The following is a 20,010-nucleotide window of genomic DNA, read 5'->3' on the forward strand; positions in this document are numbered from 1 at the left end:
GCCATTTGCGTTGTCTCGCGACAGTTCGCACCCGCAGTAACGTCATTCGTCGCTTCATCACGTCTTTTTTCTCGCGATCATGCACCGCGAGACAAGTGAAAACAAGATGGCCGCGCCCGCGAGCAACCGCATGGGTAAGTTGGCGAGCCGCGACCACGCAGAAAATACCGCGCACTGTCGGGAAAAAAACTTCCGCGTCTTCGTAATATTTCCGCGTGTTTGAGGAGATTTTTAGCATTTTCGCGATAATTTGCGAAAGTGAATTTCGCAAATTCCACCCACCCCTAGTAATGTCAACAGGTTTTTTGTGTATTGTTTTTTTTTTCTTTTCTTTAAACTGTAGCCATGCTGCGCAGCATCCAGGATGCTCTGTAGCGTGGTTAGAAACTTTGTGGTTTTGCCAATGCTTATTTTGTATAGCAGATACTAGTTCTGTTTCAAAACCTGATTATTAGTGTTGCATTTGCTCTTTGCACTTGCGCTGTGACTTATGAAAACATTCATTTTCCATCACTAATCTGCCCCCCAGAGCAGCATGTTGGTAACATAGTTGTACTAGTATCTCATAACCATAAATAATCCTTTCATAGATGCTATTTGGTAATCTGTAGTCTTGACCGCCTTCTTGAACTGCGAGTTTAAGAATATTGTAATGTAACAAAAAACATTAATGGCAGTGAAATATTTTAATATTCTATAAAACATAATTTAAAGAAATAATAACAATATGAATCCAGTGTGTGAATTATTTACCCCGTTCAGAATTGGGCTAAATTAAAAATTTATTTATTTTACTTCACGTATTTGATCAGTTGTACCAATAAAACCTTGGCTACTGTGCATTAGTAAGAGGCCTAGTGTACTTCGTTTATGAAAACCATCTAGGTGAACAGGCCACTCCGTATTGCCTAACCGCAGCAATTAGCAAGTGAAAGGTGACCATGTAACATGCACCAGAGGCTGCACTGCACTTCATATGCAGTATGAGCAAGAAGCTTATTTTCCTTCGTTTTAATCTGCAGAAATATACAAGAGGCTAAGGATTGCGTGGAAAATTAGGTAAATCCATAATTGTATAGCATTTGCAGCGAAATCCCAAAATATGTGGGCCATACTACCAACAATATTCTGACTCTGGAAAATGATAACGGGAAGCTGTTACAAAATGGCTTCAGGCATTTGAACTTTCAGGAATAATCTGGGCACTTCTGTTGCATGTGAAAGTGCCTACAGAAGATTCAGAATGTTTAGTTGTTTGTCTCCTCACTCATATTGGTAGGTTAGACTATTTATTGATTTTATAATATACACTCACTCTTTTATAATGTATACACACTCAGCAAACAAGTTAAAACTAGGTGCAGCCTGAGCAAAAAAAGACAAATGGGCAATGACAACATACAGGCAGATGCAGGAAAGAATAGAGTGATAGATGGGGCAGGAATCAAATTCTTTCCAGATGAAAGTTCTCTATTGAATTTTGACGGGCTTTGTGAAAGACTAAAGTATGAAGTGATTTAGTTCCATAATTTAGAGCAGTGGCAGTGAGCTTCTGTATTTGCATAGGAGAACCAAATAGTGCAGATAAGATGATGCTGTAAAGAGAAATAGAAATGTTCTCCCTAAGATAATGAAGCATTTGACGCTGACCAGTGCTCGTCTGCATTTGGTTGGTTTCATAGCCGTTTACTTTGATCCTCGCTACCAGAGTCAGATTAAAGTGCACTGGCAAGCTACAGAGCCCAATATAACTAAAGAACACTCCAGTTCTAATATGTTGACTACAGACTAGGTTGGTAATCTTTGCAACCTATGTATGGTCTGTAACTATCAGGTTTTGTGGTCCCGAGTCACTGATTTGCTGTGTTACTTGGAATGCCTTTGGTAGAGAGAGCGTTTCTGTATCTTTTGAGACTTTTCTGTTGACCCCAACTGTTGTGTAATTTCACGCTTACAAGATTTCATCAACTATGTGAACTATCTGCAGGGGCTTGGTTGTTACACTAACAGTTTAAAGAACTACGGGATTCTTGACGGATGTCGCTGCCAGTGAGTCTGTAATGTAAGGATAGGATGTCCAAGGATTCAGGTGTGAAAGCAGTCAGTCCTTCATCAGGTCGAATGGTATAAATATTTGTCAGGACTTTTTAGATCATGTTTTCGTTCTTCAACTCTTCCACTATTCCAAATGGTGTTTGGTGAATTTCAGCTCCTTTTGGAAGAGCCACTGGTCCATACTCCTAAATAAACACTGGGTTTTAAGTCCGGATGAACCCCTGAGTGATTGAGAGTAAGTGAAAAGCCAGTCTCAGTTTCTTAAGAGGAGTTTACTTTAGAAGGGGTTGAGCACCATGTGGATCCTAGGAATAGTACTATAGGGGTAGGTGATGTAAGCTTTGGCCCAAAGTAGAAGTTCTGGGTTTCAGTATGAGCTAAATATGCCTCTGAAACATAGTTGGGGTAGAATTAGGATTCCCTTACACTGGGGCACAGGCTCTCTCAAATATTTTGGGATGTGGGTGAACAGATTTTTGGTGTTGTCTTAAAGAGGAACTTTGGCACTACCAATGATCAAATCTCTGAATGCATATTTCATTGGATTCCCCCATTCAATCTCCGTGGCGGTCCGTACAGTGCTTATAAAAACAGTGATCCTCCCAAAGCTGCTTTATCTCTTGCTAAATAAACCACTCTCATTTTGTAATTGTGCTCAGGACAAGCATGATCAGAATGGTATGGGTTAGTAGACAGCCCAGGGTTGGTTGGGAGATTCACACTGTTCTTCACCATGGAGGTTTTGAAGCTCCGGACTTCAAGCTATTTTATCTATGTGCACTTTGCCATATATTTGTGTAGGCCCTCCCCTTTCCCACCGCATTTGGCAGTAGAGATTGATAGTATGACTCCTGTCTCACCCTCTTCCTTCTTGGGGAGGCAACTCTTTAGGTCCTAGAGTCATGTGCCTACTATTGAGGCTGTTGAGTGTAGGATTAGGGTGTGGAATGGGCTGAGTAGATGGGTGGAGCTGGGCTACCTCTCACCACACCTCCCCCTCGGTCGTCCATGAGCCTAACAGCTTAGAACAACTATGCCTTGGAGGGGGGGGCAGCAGGGGACTGGTGAAGTAGAATAGCTCATTTCTCACACTCTAGGTATATAAGGGGACCTCCTCCTTCACCCCTCTAGATGTGTTTCTCTACTACAGGTTACGAAGTAACTGCAAACCCTCTTAAGGCATTCCACGGGGGAGCCGTCAATCTTCACACCTTTGGAAAGGCTGTTAGATGCCACTATTACTAAGCACTTAACATGAGAGAAAGACTAAACAACTCCCAAGTGTTGCACTTGTGCTGCTATGGGGAATTGGGACAGGAACTCACTGATGAAAAGTGGAGATTTGTTTGTGCTCAGACAGGCATGGTACCAGAGTAGCAGGCTTTGTATAACCCACTGTAATTTTCTAGGGAGCATATTACACCCTGATAGACCTTCGCAGGTTTGGCCTCAGGGATGTGAATTGTGCCAGGTGTGGTTCACCGGAGGCTGGGTTCCTTCACCTGGCGTGGTCCTGTGACGCTGTGCACTGCTACTAGAATGAAGTGCTGTCCACATTATCCACCATGGTGGACTATGTCATACACGCTGACCCAGTCATCACACTGGTGAACAGGGTGAGAGATCTGTATATCCTGTGTAAAAATATTTTTACTGTTGGGTCTCCTGTTGTCAAAGGGAGACGTGGCCTCTCAATGGGGCAGAGGCAGGGATCCAAAATGTAACACTATAATAACTGGAATTCTATGCAAACCTACTTTCAGAGGCATCTTGGTTTAGTAATATCTGAGGACCCCTCAGATAATTCTTGCTGCTCCATAGCGTGGACACGAATGGTGATGCACTTACAACTATCTGATGTTGTGGCATGGAATGCGGTCATAGACACAGAGACAAAATAGGGGAAGTGCTAATAGATGCAGGAGTTCCAAGGTATGCATTTTAAAGGTATGGCATCACTGGCATCCCTTTGAAATCTGAAGAATATGATAAGCAGCCAAGGAGCAAAATGATAAGCTAAGAGATCTAAGGATGGGACTGATGACATTTCCATACTTCAAAATCTTAGCTAGACCTGAATATAGTAACTGGGGATAGTCCTGTACTACATTGGTATTTTTTCTAGCTAGAGAGAACCCATAAGTTTTAAGAAACAGTAGGATTGGAGGGCATGAAGTAACAAGAACACCTTGTGCAATTAAACCAACAGCCCACCAACCATCATTCACATCACAGTATGCTTAACAAACGAACACCATGGTGGAGGTAGCTGTGATGGTCCTATGGTACCACTAAAAATTATACAAATGACTAGGCATAATCTCTGTAGCGAACATCGGAGAAAAAAACCATGATACACACACTTGCACAGGCAGACATCACTTTTAAAGGAAGATCCATTGATGTGATAGAAAACCACAAGACTAGACTACCTCTGATTTCTCCTAAAGGCAGGGGCCTGCTCTGTACTACAGAAAGAAAGTCTGCTACTGAAACAACCAACATGTCAAGTGGCCTTGTAAAATTTAACTATTGTGCTACACAAAACACTTGTATCATGAAGAAAGCGTGGGATGTAAGCTAATTGGCTGCTCAACAGGATAAATAGGACATACTTCTGTTGAGCTCAATAAGAGTGAAGGGTGAAAAGGAAGAGAAGTTCACCCAAAAACAAGATTGTTGCTGAGCAAATTAAAATTGGTTGTGGGGTATTAATTGTGGGCAAATCTGAAAAGTTTGAGAAATAGAAATTTCTATATCTATATAGGTGAAGTGTTCAGTGGAGAGGGAGAGATCACACCTCATCCTTTAACAGTGTTGCAGAGGCAATTAAAAGAACAATTCTCAGTCCGATTTTTGGAAAAACAGTTGCCCGTGTATAATCCAGGCTTGACAATTCCAACGGTCTGTACCAAAGACCACCTGTCTACCTCCAACAAAGGAATCAGCTATGCCAAACTTTTCAGCAAGACTGAAGCTGCACCGGACACTCGTTCACTGCAACACCTCAGCTTTGCAAATTCTTCACTGCCTCTCAATTGCTAGACAGATCTCATTCAGGTGCCCCGGATCAGCATTCGCTCTCTTTCAGTAGAAGCGATTTCATATGCACCAAACCAGACTGTCTCAAACAAAAAAATGCTACAAATAACAATCCATTCCACAAATTCCATTTGCGAGGCTCCTATCTTCCAAGTACAGGCCATAAGAATATGAGGTTAGACACAAGAGTCACCAACCACAATGCTTTCAAGAAATCCATTAAAACATGGCTTTTTCCATCTGCCTTGAAAAAGGTAACTACAGATGCAAAAATGGAAGTACTGTAGGTATTAATGAAGCATTTAAATTGGTCACCAACCAACACTGTGGTATGAATGCTGGTTTATGATCTTACACTGTATTAAGTAGTGAGTGCCTGCCTAAAACTCATCAAAGGGCTAACCACTAATAACTTTCAAGAGTCTCCTCTACTTTTGGACGAGTGAATGGTCACAACATCCACACCCCACTCACCGATCAGTAGCAAGATTAAATGACAAAATGCTTTACTACCAGATTCTGAGGGAGTGACCAGATCTTCCCATTAATGCACCAATCTGTATCCAGGACGGGACCTCCCTTTTGCAGTCTTCTCATGCCTTAATACATTCAGTAAAGCCAGTTCCAAACAAAAATCTTTGGACCCAACCGTAGTGCGTTATCCAGAACGGGCGGATCTGGGATTTACTACTTTTAATATGGATGCTCGAAAGAGATCCAAATCTAAGCTATTCATGCATAATGCCATTAAGGGTGGGTTTCCCAAATATAAAGGGTGATGTCGTCAGCATACAGGGATATCAAGACTTGTGTACCGTAGTGTGTATTGAGCATAATGTTGCCAGAGCATAGTGGTTAGGGGCACTATCGGCAACGTAAAGAGGATAGGCATGAGGAGACAACTCTGCCTAGTACCCTGGGATATCAACAAAGAGTAAGCATTGATAACGCATACCTTGGTCATGGGAAATGTAAACAGCAGCTTTATGCAGCTTAAGAAATTGTGTGGTGTGCCTATTCCACTCAAGAAAATCAAATGCCTTGGAAGGATCTAAGAATATCGCCAGGGCATTGAGGTCCGCAGCAGTGTCTTGTAGGAGGACAAATAAGGTGCCCAGGTTGAGACATTGAGCGTCAAGAAGCCTGTCCAGACTGATTTGGCTGCCAAAGGTCAGGGAGCAACAGATTCAACCTATTAGCTTTGTTCGGCAAATATTTTGTATCAGTGAAAAAATGAAAACAAATTACTACATGAATCGTATTTATGTGCCGATTTATTGGTTTTCAAAAAAGTAACAATCACTACCTCCTGCAGGGAAGGCAGAAAGATCCAACTCCCCTGTGCCTCTGCAAATACTGCGGGCAATTTAGGGGGCCAAAATATCAGCATATCCTTTTATAGAATTCGGCAGGCAACCCATTCCAACTGGATGCCTTACCCATGGGAACTTCCCCAAGCACCACCAACAGCTGTTTTCAGTAAAGGGTTGTTCAAGGAACAGCTAGCAAGCATCATTCATGCATACCAGGGCTGTGTCCTTCAGATAGTCCATGATATGAGGCGAAAGCCTCTGGCCAGTAGTATTGAATAATTCCTTAAAACAAGCAGAGAACACAGAGAGGATCTGGGTGGAATTGCACGGACCTCAACCTTTACAATATTATGGGCTGCCTAATCAAAGCAGCCAGTGACCTGTTGGACCTTTATCATTCTGCTCTATAATAGATGTATCCTCCCCATGAGTAAGGGCTCACTTGAGCTCTTTATGTTCAGCTTGTAGGCATGCCAAATGATTTGGAGTGTTTTAGCACACTGTTACGTTTTGGCCATCATTTACCCCTAATGGTAACTTTGAAGGCTTTCCATACCTTTTATGTCCTTTGTGTCCACAGTACCTTCATTGAATTAAATACATTCAAAAATCTCAGTGCGAAGTTCATCTGCAAAGACCCTATCTCGTAATGCCGCAAGATTCAACTGCCAAGAACAAGATGGCATCAACATCACAAGCAACACATCAATTATAAGAGAACAGTTGCATGATCAGACAGGGTATGGGCTAGATGCAATGCCTCTCGCACCCAGGGAGTGGCATCTTTGAACAGCAGCCAATAGTCCAACACCATGTTCATAAGAATAATAGGTACCATTTCTAAGGAGCGGAAATGTATGCTTCCAAATATCGATCAAGTCATGATCATGCAATATTGGCCTGAGGTGTTTAGCAGCAGTCACCATGGCGCTGGTTGCAACATATCATCCTGCAGTCAAAGTCACTGTGCCATATTAAGGCTTGCGTCTTGGAGGAAAGCACCGTGCCCCACAGGACATCAAAAAATTCAGGGCCATCGACATTCGGCCCATGTCAATTAAAATTGGTGCTCCTTGTCTGACCCAGCCGGTCCCATAATATTGCATAAGGTCCCTTATCACAGTAAGCCAGCCACCTTGATTACGGTGTCCCTTTTTTTTTCTTTTTTCTTTTTACGAAGTCAAGCAATAGGAAGACCATTGCTTGCCAAATTAGATGGGTCTCCTGCAGGAATGCGACAGTCACACAAAGTCTATTAAGATAGGCAAGGACCTGCCTGATTTTTTTTTTTTTGTTTTTTTTTTTTCCTGCGGTTACGTCCCCTAAAGTTCCATATCCAACCTATCTGTGAGGTATCCCTCGCTGCTCCCACTCGGCCGGACATGTACATACCGTACACATTGCAGTGAGCTGAGCCATCCCCAGTCCAAAATAGCTTCCCTGTAATCTGGCATCAAGTTATAAAACGCATTATCATTGGTAGAGTGTTAAACAATAGAAAGTGAAATTGCCCTCCTTACCAACCACGCTGATGGCCTAAACCAGGAATACAAACTACCCCCAAAGTCCCTGACCTATCTGGGATATCAGCGAACCAAGTAGAAAAGAAACCAAATAATACTTCCTAAAGGGTGTAACCCTTGGAGGTTGCTGAGCGAGGCATTAAGACCACCCCACCCTGGAGTGGAGGGTGTTGAGAACATAGGTTTTCATGCATAAATGAAGCAGAGCCCAGCCTCCTTAGATCAAATGACACATTAGCAATATAAAAGTGAACATTCATAGAAGAGAATAGTATTACAGGAAGAATTAGTCTGTTATTATCAGATTTCACTTTTATGGTACGTGCATGCATACCCTAAGGCTGGAGAAGAAAAACCTGATTACATCCCCACAGCTGCACCCAGCCAACTTGCATGTTTACGCTGGGTTTTCATGTGACTTTTGTGACTGTGTAGAGGTCTACAAGTCACAACGCTTTCTGGAGCCCCCAAGTAGCTTCCAAAGTAAATATCTGTTGTGGCAACTGAAAGATATGTTGTTTTTCCTGATGTGTAATCAGCACTCTCCTGGTGCAACATTGCATATTGAATTTTGGCCTGCATACGTTTTTGCTTCACCGGTCCTAATTTACACCTTGCCTCTTGGACGGCAGTCATGAAGTCCAGAAAGAGAGCTACATTATTGCCATCAAAATTGAGCTTGTTTCTCCCATGCCAGGCAAAGAGCTTTATCTATGTCTCAAAAATTCAACAAATGACCAAAGATTGGCCATGTCAAATCCCTGGGCGGTGGCTTGCTCGCCAGAGTTTTACTGGCTCTCTCATCCACTAGTAGACGAGGGGGAGAAAGCATCAGTTCCAAATAAAGACCAGAGCAATTGCTGAACACAGTCCTTCAGTTTGCCTGTTGGGTTGTTTTGTTTTAGTTTTATCTAGTGCGAACTAGACCCGATGGTATCGGAGTGCTTTACATGAGCACCAGTTGCATTACAGACCAACCTATTTTTTTTTTTCTAGGCACGGGGAGATTAAGTGATTTGCCCAGAATTACAGGATGTTAAGCATCCCTGCTGAGACTCTAACCCGGTTCCCCAGGTTCGAGGTCGACTGCTCTAGCCATTAGACCACATCCTCTCCCCTGAGTTAGTTGATTTTGGCACGCCCAGGATACTGAGATTACGATGAGATTGCACCTCCCATTGTCTGTTCTTGACTGCGAGGACTTAAGGACTTTCTCAATGTTAAGCATAGTCTCCCCTTTAGACACCAAATTTGCTGACTCATTCGAGATTTTATGTTCAGCCTCCTTTAACCTGTTGTCATGCTTTTCAATTTTACGCGTAACAGCATCTTGTCTGGTATAAAGGGCATCCATTTTCCTGGCTATATCAGCTGGGCTTTCCTGCATGGCTAAAGCAGGGACCTCATGCCCTCATCCTGATCACAGGTGCCTGGGGGAGTCTCCTAAGTTCCAGGCTCACTATTTTCGGGGTTCACCAATGTCCCACTGTTGTGTGAGTCAAAGTGCAGCTTAAACTGCTTCTCATCCACTTTCCCAATATGTGGCAGGTGGCAAGCTGGGTTACGAAGGCTAGGAGTGCAAGCGAAAGGCCAGTATAGGCACAGGAGCAAGAAAATGTAAGTTTAGCATCCCCTATTAGAAAAGGAATAGAATTGCATGATGTAATGACGGAATGGCAAGGTAGCAAATATTATCCAGTGTTGCCAGACAGAGCTCTGCTCAGCATCCCAGCCACAGACTCTAGATCCCATGATGAATAGGCCCCGCCTCACCCTTGAATACAAGTACCAACCCCAGGGCGTTGCGAGCAGACCCCGCAGTGTACGTTAGCGACATTTTGCTTCCACATGGAAGAATCCCAGTTCAACTGGCTTGAAGTTTCAGTGCCATAAGTGAACTAGGTACAGGGCCACTGTAGGAAGCTGGCTCTGTATAAACTTTACTAAAGTAAGGTATAGTGTGCAGAGAATCTATTGGATCCCCAGAGGCTTTAAAGAGGCTAAAGTAGATAATACCAATGCTCTCTCTTGTGGTAGTGTGGGCAAGAAGTTGGGCTAATCAGTTGTTGTACACACATGCAAGAAATGATTGCACACACTCAATGTCTAAATCCGAGACCAATTGTTTGTAAAGGGGGGGTGAGCACAATGCAGCACCAAACTTACATCTCCAGCTGCACAGGGGCGGCCGGGTGCAAAGTGCTAACACAACGTCGGGTGCCCAGTGCAAACCAATAGGGAATCTCGAACTTGGAAAAAGGCTGCAGGCTCAAGCCAGGAGGCTGGGCGAAAGAAACCTACAGCTGCACAAGTAAGTTGGGATGTGCTGGAGCGTCTGGACACCATTGATAGATCTCCCCAAAGCCCAGGGGTTCTGGGTGCAGGGGTGTCCTTTGGCGTGGGTAATCGGCTTACCAGTGCGGGGGTTAGGGGGATCGTACAGAGGCTGCACGTGTCGACGTGAGGTTTGGCAGGGGTCAGTCCACAAGGGACTCTTGCTCAGGATCGCTGAGGAACCTTTTCTGGACCAGTGGGCCTCTTGGACTCGGGCTGTGGGCATCAGGTGTAGAGGTGGTCGACTTTGCAGTTCCACAAGCAGAGCTTTGGTCTTTTAAACTTCGTTTTCTTATGGACAGGTCTGCTGTCCACGGGAGACCAGGAGTATTTTTTAGAAGGCAGGCAGTCCTCCCAGGGTTCTGGAGGTCGTTGGGCTGTGGGACGAGTCGCTTTTCTGTAGCAGGGTCTTTGAGGGCTGCAGCCCAGCCGGTAGGGTTGGGGCCAAGTCAGTTGATGCCTTAAGTCTTTGCCGCTGCAAGGCTCTTCTTTGTCCTCTTCTTCGTAGGTCGTCTGTAATCTGAGGATTAAAGTTCAGGGGTGCCCCCAAATGCTCAGTTTAGGGGAGTTACAGGGGTTTAGAGGTAGTAGCCAATGGGATACTTACCTTTAGGGTGACTACACCCTTTGTATGTCCACTCCCTCTGGGGAGGGGGCATACCCCTAACCCTATTGGCTAGAATCCTCCAAAACAATATGGAGGATTTTCAAAGGAGAGGGTCACTTCAGCTCAGGGCACCTTAAGGGTGGGGTTGGCCGAGAGAAGACCCACCTCTCTTGCTTACTAATTTTCCCGCCAACCTTGCCCCCAAAAGTGGGGCTTGGTCAGGGGGGACAGGCATCTCCACTAGTTGGAGAGGCCCTGGTCAGCATAACCAAGAGCAGGAAGCCTTTGAGGCTCACCGCTGTGCTATGCTTGGAGGTAGGCGTGAAGCACCTCAACCCGAAGCAGGCTTTGTTTCTGACCCACAAGAGGCTCCCACCTCAGGGGGTCAGAAGCATTTCTAGAGATGGTAGACTGGTTCAGACCAGTCAGGCACACACTAGTGGTTTGTTAGGTTTGCAAGGGACACATCTTAAGTGCCCTCTCAGTGCATTTATTAATGAATCCAACACTAGCATCCGCGTAGGCACATTAATCAGAGATGCTTGATGCCACACATCTTGGAATTCAGTGAAGCCATCATGGAGCTGTGGAATTCGTAGTGACAAGCTCCGAGCCCATGCACTCAGTGTGGCTTCACTGTGCACTTATGTCTAAGAATGGACTTCGATACTGTAGGGGCATATTGTCTCATGCAGTTATGCGCTCACATGAGGTGTGGTGCACCCTGCCTCAGGGCTGTAAGTCCTGCTGTAGGGGTGACTTACCTATGCCTCTTGCAGTGCTGGTAGGCCTGGTGCACAGGGATGTGTGCCAGGTTGACTCTTCACTTTTATCTGCACCAAAACAAGCAGGCTGCAGTGGTACTACAAACGAAACCCACTTTCCTACAGCAACCAGCATGGAACCAATTCAGGGCAGCCAGACCATATAGCAGTCGGGCATCTCAGGGGAAGCAAAACTGCCCAGTGCTGCAAGTCAGACACTACACCTCAAGGCCAGTGTGGTAAATATGGCCATGTGCTGATGGGAGTCGCCGGTGAACCCAAGCTCTCATCCCTAGTGCAAGGAGAGAGCTCCTCATGCCCATAGGCTCCTCTCAGCCGGAGCGACGAGCCCACATCCACACGAATGCCCGAGTGTGAGAATCTGCAGCCTCCGCACTGTGTCATCCACACGCCCTCACAACACTGCTCCAAATCTTCCATTCCGCAGGCTACCATCTTGAGATCTGTAATCGCAACCAGAGACTGTAGTCCTCCTGCCAGCGATGTGGATATGGAAACTGCTCCTACTGTCTCTTGCATTTTAGTTGCATTTTAGTATCACCTCTGTGAAGTCCTCTTTCATTACACATTTACTATGTGAATGTACTCCATCGCCCTATGTCCTGTAACACATAGAGTATAAGTCATCTTGTATTTTGCAGAAGGTAAAGTTGTTTGATTATGCAACAAGCCTGCAAATTCTTCTTCAGTTGCCACTGCAGATACTATCTTTTTTAAAATCTCCGCCCTGTACGCAGACTTCCTTTTGACTAAAGATCCCAGGTTCAGATTTGCTGAATATCTTCCCGGCTATCTCAAACAATCTTATAGTAGTGGCCCATTGGCTATTCCAACCTCCTATTATTTTTGATTGATTGACCCACCTTTTCAAGGACAGCCTTGTGCTGACCTTGTTTCTCCAGTCAGAACACTTGGCTCTTTAATCAACAGTAATTAGTACGTTGTCCTTCTGTGTTCTATTTGTTTTTTAAGCACCAGGGAATCCTCTTGGTGTCCATGCAATTAATGCATGTGTTTACTGGTCATATTGGGGGCAGAATGGGATGTTCATATGGGGTGACTCAACTTTTCTCCTGTTAAAGTACAACCAGCCACTTTTCCCCTTCAAAGTTAAGGAGATCCCTTTAGTATGGCAGGAAGGTAATCTAGAACAAGAAGTACATAAAGCTGTATGATGAGTTACTTGTATAAGTTGCCTTGGTTTACCAAATACATGTTTGTTCGGGACCTGCAAGAGGTCTATAGTTTGTTTCGTGCCCTTTATTTAGGGTTTTTTCAGTTGATCGCCTAAGTGCAGTTTATTTGTAATGCTCAATTAAATTGCTTTATTGTTCTCTTCCCGAGAAGTGAAGAGCTGGTCCTTTTTATTAGTTGCACTTGAACTTTTATGTTCCATCACATGCCAAAGTTCAGCATGCACAAATTACTTGACCTCTTGGCACTGTTGACTGTAAGGTGCAGCTGTCACCAAGTGGTGGGTTGATTATTGGGGCAGGCTTTGTAAGCTTGGTATTGTCTGACCCATACTTGTTGCTTCAGTCAGTGTGTGTGTGTCTTGTGGATTGTCACCATGGAAGTAGCTGCAAGGGGATGGAAATAGTAGGCCTTGAGACTTTGTCAAGTCTGTTTATTTGAATGATTTGAAATTGGTTGTTTGGTTCGCTTTCCGATGCACTATTACATATTTGTGTCCTCTCTGAATCGGTTTGTTGAGGATGATCCTAGATTGGGTTGGTGTGGGGGCAATATTTTGATAGCTCGTCTATTCCGTTCGCATGAATTCAACATTTTCCACCTATACAAAGATTATTTTTGTGCTTCTCCCAAAGCCCCTGATTGAGTACTGCCCTAGGCTGGAAGGAGAAAGGGATGTGGAGGGTTGTTCTGCAACCAACTGGTCTGCAAGCATGGCGGTAGAAGACTGACAGGTGGTTGGGAACTGAAGGTGATGGATAGCGAGGACTCAGACTGGGTTTAGTGCTCTAGAAATGCTCTGGCTAAATGAATAAAGTTCCATGCCTTTTGGTGCTTGTGTACAAAATGAGATTTACTTACTGTACATGGGATGGCTGATGGGGAAATAGCATTGTTTTGCAGTAGGTTGTTCTAGTCTGTCTGGATCCTAAAATGTATTTTTTACTGAATGGATTCAGTACAATTATCCAATGCACTATACATGTACCATTGTGGAGAAGTGTGGCTCAATGGTTAGAGTGGCAGATCTCGATGCAGAGCACTGGTCCGGGACCTGGGTTCGATTCCCGCCGCGGCAGGGTCTCTGGCTATAAATTCCTCGGACCGGATATTCTCGCCTCAGTGCCTATTCTAATCATGGGTCCCACGCTGCAACTCTGGGCAATAGCTTGCTTAATCTCCACAACGGCCCCAACAGCGTTGGGATGCCTGGCTTCACCATGGGGGTGCCTAGGAGTGGACACTTCACACGGAAAGCCAGGAAGGGTTCCTTCAGCGGTATGAGTACAGCGCTGAGATACCCCTAGGAGTGATTCGGCGCTATATAAGCACATACACATTTACATTTATGTTTCCTCTGTGATTAAACTAGAAGTTCCTCCAACATCGAGTCAAAACCAATAAATTGGCACCAACCTGAGGAGTTGAAATCCTAATCAGAAATATCTTCAAGTTTGTTTACCTTCATACTAATGTTGGAAAAATTTAAACAGAAGAAAATAAGTAGTTGACACTTGAATAAACGTGCCCGTTGAGTCTCTCTCCTATTTCAGTTGAGAATTGGAATGATGATGAAGATGTGGCAATGTGAGCAGCACTGCTAGTTAGAGGATAAGGGCTGTACCAAACAAACATGGTCCATATTCAGCTACCTGCCCAGCATGACCAGCAAGGGAATGCACTGGTGGTGAAATTGGCCAAAGAGGGGAACCAAGTAATGAACACTAATAAAGTTATCTTCCAGATTGATTTCTTGGTGAAGCAAGTTTAGCATGAAAAGAGGATAGAAAATTGTGACCGAATCCGAGATGGGTGAGAAATGACGCAATAAGTAGGCTATGGAAAGTATACCCATTGTTTATTTAAAGAAGAAAAGGGAACAATGCTTAATGAAGTCATATGGGGATAGCATTCAGCGCAACAGTTCGAGAATTGTAGGGGGATGGGTAGGAGCCTTTTTTTTTTTTTTTTTTTGGAGAGGCCATGAAAGGGTTGCTGGTTGTAACTTGAGGGCATGGGTGAAGTGATACGCCGGTAGGAGAGAAAGATAGAAGATCCTAGGGAGAAATATGAGGCTGACGATGCAGTGTCTTACCCTGCCACCCTAGGACCTCAATCGCAGTCGACACACCTTCCTGTATCTGAGCAAGTAAAGCAGTAACATGATAAGCGCTTGGTAGCATTTGCTGGTGGTGGTTCCTAAAAAAGTTTGCTGTGTGTGTTATAGTATGCAAGTGCCTATGTCGAAGAAAAGGTGGTTAAATGTTACGAGTAATTTTCAGCTGATAATGAGATGACTTCATAAAAAGTATAAAATACAACATACCTTGACTGCTGCAACCTTGCTTTATTTTTCTGCAGTCATCATTCCCTCTGGCAAAGAAGAAAATCGTTCATTATACTGGACTTGATCCAAAGAAACAAGCAAATGCTGCATTCCTGATGGGCTCTTACACAGTAAGTATTTAAGTATTTGAAGTGGTGCACACATGATCTGATCCATTTGATGCACACACATCTTTACACTGCTTCTAAGAATGGATAAAGTTAACCAGTGTAAAGTTATAGATGCCTCTTAATTATTTTAGTTCTTCTGACAATTTAAATGTTTCAGTAAATATCTTACTAAAGCAGCCCGTTACCATTGTACATTTGTGTGGCCAGACCTTCACAACAAGGCAAGTTTTAAGGTGACTGATATAGCAACTAGAAATTTGTCAGTGGAAGAGACTCTCCTCGTTGGCACATCTGGATTAGGTGCAGTCTTGTTTATTAAGCTTGAGTATTATTGATTCTCTCTGGCAAATATGTAGACGTTGCCATGGAACTCATTTATTTCAGAGCACAAGTCCTAAAAAAAAAGAAGTGGCGGAACTAACCAAGTTAGGCAGTATGCAAGTTATATCATGCCAAGAAACATCACTGTGCGTCACATCGCACGTCTTCGCAGGATGTGAGATCATAGGAAGTGGCATCACAACCCATGACCTCTTAGGCAGTGACATCAGATGAAGTGGCATCAGATTTTAAGACTTCACACATGTTTAGCAGGTTTATCATGAGTACATTTGAGATTAACAAATTAGATTTTGCTTCTAGGTTGTGCCGAAAAAGTAATGAAACCCGACACAAAAGTTGGACCTCAACTTATACATTTACTTTTTTTAAACTCTGCCACAAAGAAATTGGCAACAAGTAGAATGTAGCAATAAATCTTTTCTGCTAAATTGTTTGCAGAGTCTGCATTGTAACATATCTTATGGAGTTAAGGCACCTGCTGTAGAGATCTTTGTGTGCCATGGAATAATAACAATGGAAAGATAGCTCTGAAGGTTAATGCATTTTCTGGATAGATCTGTTTTATCTAGTCCCCGTTTTGAATCCTAGTAGCATATAGGGTTCATATGTCTCCTGCAAAACCATCATGGTATATTCAAATGACAGATGTTTATTTTATGTAGCTAGGTAAGTGGGCTACTGTTTATAACACAGATCTTTTTGTTACTTGCAGTTCATAAATTGCAATCCTTCTCATAAAGCACGGTGAGCTATGAAGTACATGTGACCCCTGCACCTTCTAACCCTCACTGTGTTATGTAACAAATCTTGTACATTGCTTTACACAGAAATGATTTATTGTCAATATATGTGTAATTATGATGTAAAGCATTCTGACACCCTACATCTGGATGAGTAGCACTATAAAGGAAACAAAACTAAATAGTGGAATTTAAATTATTTGTGTAACTACTATGACAAACCAGCACATTTGAAATTCTTATAGTGCATCAATATCTCTTATAGACAGGGACTGAAGGAACTCAAAAGCATGCCTCTCTTTAGTACTTGTTAAAGTAATAACAAGCTGTGTGCCTTTTGGTGGTCCTCCGTTGTGTTTGCATTTAGGTGTGAGGCTCCAGATGGCTTCCAGCCAGGATGCTGGAACAAAAGGAAGTCTGATGGTATCCTATGAAAATATTGGATAGATGCAGTCTACCTGAGTGTTCCCTTGACTCGTGCCCTGATTCATTCTAACAGAATGCAGGGATCTGGGAAAAAAAAGCATGCTTTCTGAAGACTGAAGCCGTTCTCCAAAATGGTAGCTAGTTTCCTACTCCTTTACACTAATCAAGGCAACACCAAAAAGGAAGAAGTCCTAGAGGGGTGCAAAAATAGGTGGAACTACTTGTCCTGTGAACTTATGAAAATGTATGTCCCATATTCCAAGTAATAGCTCGGACGTTTCACAGTGCATGCTGCAGTAATGTTCATGTTTGACCTGCTTTTGAAGTATTCCGAGTTGATGTAGATGTTTTGGTATGAACTGTAATGCACAGAGCAAACCTCCATAATGCAAGTAGAACACCTACACATATATGTATGATGCTTCAACTTCCACTCTTCTACACTGTTACGTTTACCTCCGTCTTGAACATATTTTAACCATCAATTTTTTGTTGTGTATACCATGCACTTTTTAGACCATTTCTTTTGAAGCAGTAAAGCTTCTCCCTCTTTTGTCTCTCCATTATCCATTTCAATCCAACTAACAGACTTACATGTCCACTGCTCCAATTAACACCTATTTCCCTATATTAACCCACCACTAATCATTTTTATGTTCTGGAGTAGCGTGCTACTCATCGAAAAGCATTTCAATGCCTCGTCAGGAATTGTAAGCGTTATATAAATACAACTGCAATATTAAAATAAAAAGTGGGCATAAAGTCCTGAGGGAAAAAAAGTTGTCTTTTCATATCTCACCATTACTAACTACCACGACCCGTAGTTCTAGAATTTTGCTTCTTTTAATGTTGGTTTAGATTTTGAGATGTAAAGCTAATTACCATCAACTGCAAGTTGATGGTAATTTGCAAATACTTTGAAAAATGCACAAAAGTGCATTTTTCAAAGAGCCATATGGTGCACACATATATGCCCTTAGGGCATATATGTGTGCCAAATGAGCATACATGCCAAATTTGAGGGTGCAGCAGGGTGGCCTTTAAGGCCCCTTAGTACCCTTCAAATTGCATTCGCAAATTGCGAATGGCTTCCCATTCATTCCTTTGGGCCTCTAGGCCCATAGGAATGAATGGGAAGGCATTCCTTAATTGCGAATCGCAATTTGGGATTTGCAATTAAGGAATGTGTAGGAATCGCAAATATTTTTGCAAAACCTACATGCATAGGCAGTTGCGATTCCTTAATAGCGATTCCTTAATAAACGCTATTAAGGAATCGTGATTGCCTAGCTTGATGCATGTCCCCGCAAGTCACCATATTACGTCAATACCTGTGAGCCAGATGCAGACTAGCTTTAGTGCCTCACTTGCCCTCCTAACCTTACCGGAGAAACAAGTAAATCGGCACGCAAGAACATAACACACTCAACCCTCTCGGCTATCGCAGTAACAGGATACACCTTTTCGTTCTCTCACTCCTACTCTCCCACAATAATCTAAACAAGAGACACAAAGGAAGTTTTGAATATTTATTTAAACTAGCGCTCTCTAAAATGCAGTATTCGTGCCACAATTAGAAAACAAATGCATATCAAATATACGGTTAGCATGGCTAATGAACCATATACTATAAAAAGCCTTGTCATGTTAAAAGACCGATTTAGCCTAAACACCCCCCCCCCCCCCCCTTTTTTAGGTCTCGGCTAGCGAAGGCTGCGCTTGCACAGTCTCGCTCGCGAGATTTAATGTTTTTCAGAAGTGGGGCTTGAGCCCGCCCCTCTTCTCCCCTCTTCTCCATTGGCTGGCTTCTTAAATGCTAGTCAGCCATTGGAGAAGAGCTTTGTCTCTCCAAACAAGCCCCGTCTTTTTCGGATTCGGGGGCGTGATTTTTTGCTTCTTTCTAATTATTTTACTCCCTGCCCCCTTTACGCGTGGTGCGCGTGTTTTTTTTTTTTTTTAACCGTCGGAAGGTTCGCCCATTTTGTCCGCGGTCGGAACGGAGCGGGACGTGGGGTCGCCTCTTCCTTGCTCCAAGGCTGATCTCGGCATTTCCTGGCGCTCGAGGACGCGCGGCAGATAAGTAACCGGACTCTGTCTTTTCCTTCTTACTTAGAGAAGAAAAATACAGTGTCCGCTTCTGCTCTTCCGCTTCAGCTGCCCCCCCCCCCAACTCTTTCCCCTCCTGCTCACCCCTCTCCAGCAGTGTTTTGTACAGCGCCTTCGTCGCACACAGGGCCGGTTTAGTGCCTGTGGCGCCCTGTGCGACAATGCTTCAGCTGCCCCCCTCCCTCTCTTTCTGTCTAGCAGTTCTTCTCTTACTGAAAACCTTGACTTCAAGATGGGGTTCTCACTCTCTTGCCTCTTTCTTTTATTTGCTCCCCTGCGAAATGGATCCAAAAAAGAAAATCATTTTTTATGGAAATGTCGTATTGGGTGGCGTAAGGCTGGGTTGCGCCCTACGAAGCCCGCTAACGTGATCCACGGTTCGCTGGTAAGGGGCATTGTTCCATCGGTAAACATAGGTAGGTTTTACTCATGCGCAGAGCGCCAGCGATTGTGGCTCCAGGTTCTTCCTAATACGTCCTTCTCGACGCCCAGCACGGGCGGAGATACTGTCATGACGTAGGGTCATGCCGTGTGGCTCGCGCCAGTCCAAGTTCACCTCCTGCTCCAGTCCAATCCACAGTAGAGTCCCGCGTCTCCGAGGGGTGGAGGCTGCTCATTGTCAGGAACCGGCTGGGGCAGCAGTGGATACCGCACCAGCAGGCAGGTGAGTGCGGGGCTTCTGTCAGGAAGGAGCCTGATGGGTGCCGGTGTGTCCAGGGTGCACTTGTGTGCTCTGTGGGCTCCCCACGGAGGGTCCTGCAGAGGTAGCCTGAAACCCCAGATACCTCTCGGCTCACCCCCAGCCTAGTGAACATCTTTACCTGGGCTGAGGGCCCCTGCCTTGATCACCTGGGGGAGGCACCGGCTCAAGAAGGCTGGGATTTATTTGGACTGACCCCGGGAATAGACTGATCCCAGGGGGCTAGCAAAGACAACAGGCCGGCTGCTTATCCACGACCCTGCCCTTTCAGTGACTCCTGAGAGGGACTTCACCCAGCAGGCCTTTCTTATCAAGTGACTCTCAGAGATCGGCCATGAACTACACCTGCCTGGCCCTCCCAAGTAAGTGACTCTCACAGAGGGACT

At 44.2% G+C, this 20,010-nt stretch overlaps 1 protein-coding gene across 17 annotated transcripts in view; it reads left to right on the top strand.

Annotated features, from left to right (window-relative positions):
* Window positions 1–20,010, top strand: part of CDC14B (cell division cycle 14B) — a 609,243-nt gene that overhangs the window by 264,863 nt on the left and 324,370 nt on the right. For all 17 annotated transcript variants that reach the window (XR_014970356.1, XM_085632862.1, XM_085632855.1 and 14 more), the window contains exon 4: window positions 15,215–15,310. Coding sequence is in view for 16 of the 17 variants with exons in the window: in XM_085632862.1 (XP_085488988.1) it covers window positions 15,215–15,310 (96 nt within the window). In the remaining variant the exon portion in view is untranslated. The remainder of the gene's footprint in view (window positions 1–15,214; window positions 15,311–20,010) is intronic.

This window comes from Triturus cristatus, chromosome 2_1 (genome assembly GCF_964204655.1).
Source record: "Triturus cristatus chromosome 2_1, aTriCri1.1, whole genome shotgun sequence".
Classification (NCBI taxonomy): domain Eukaryota; kingdom Metazoa; phylum Chordata; class Amphibia; order Caudata; family Salamandridae; genus Triturus; species Triturus cristatus.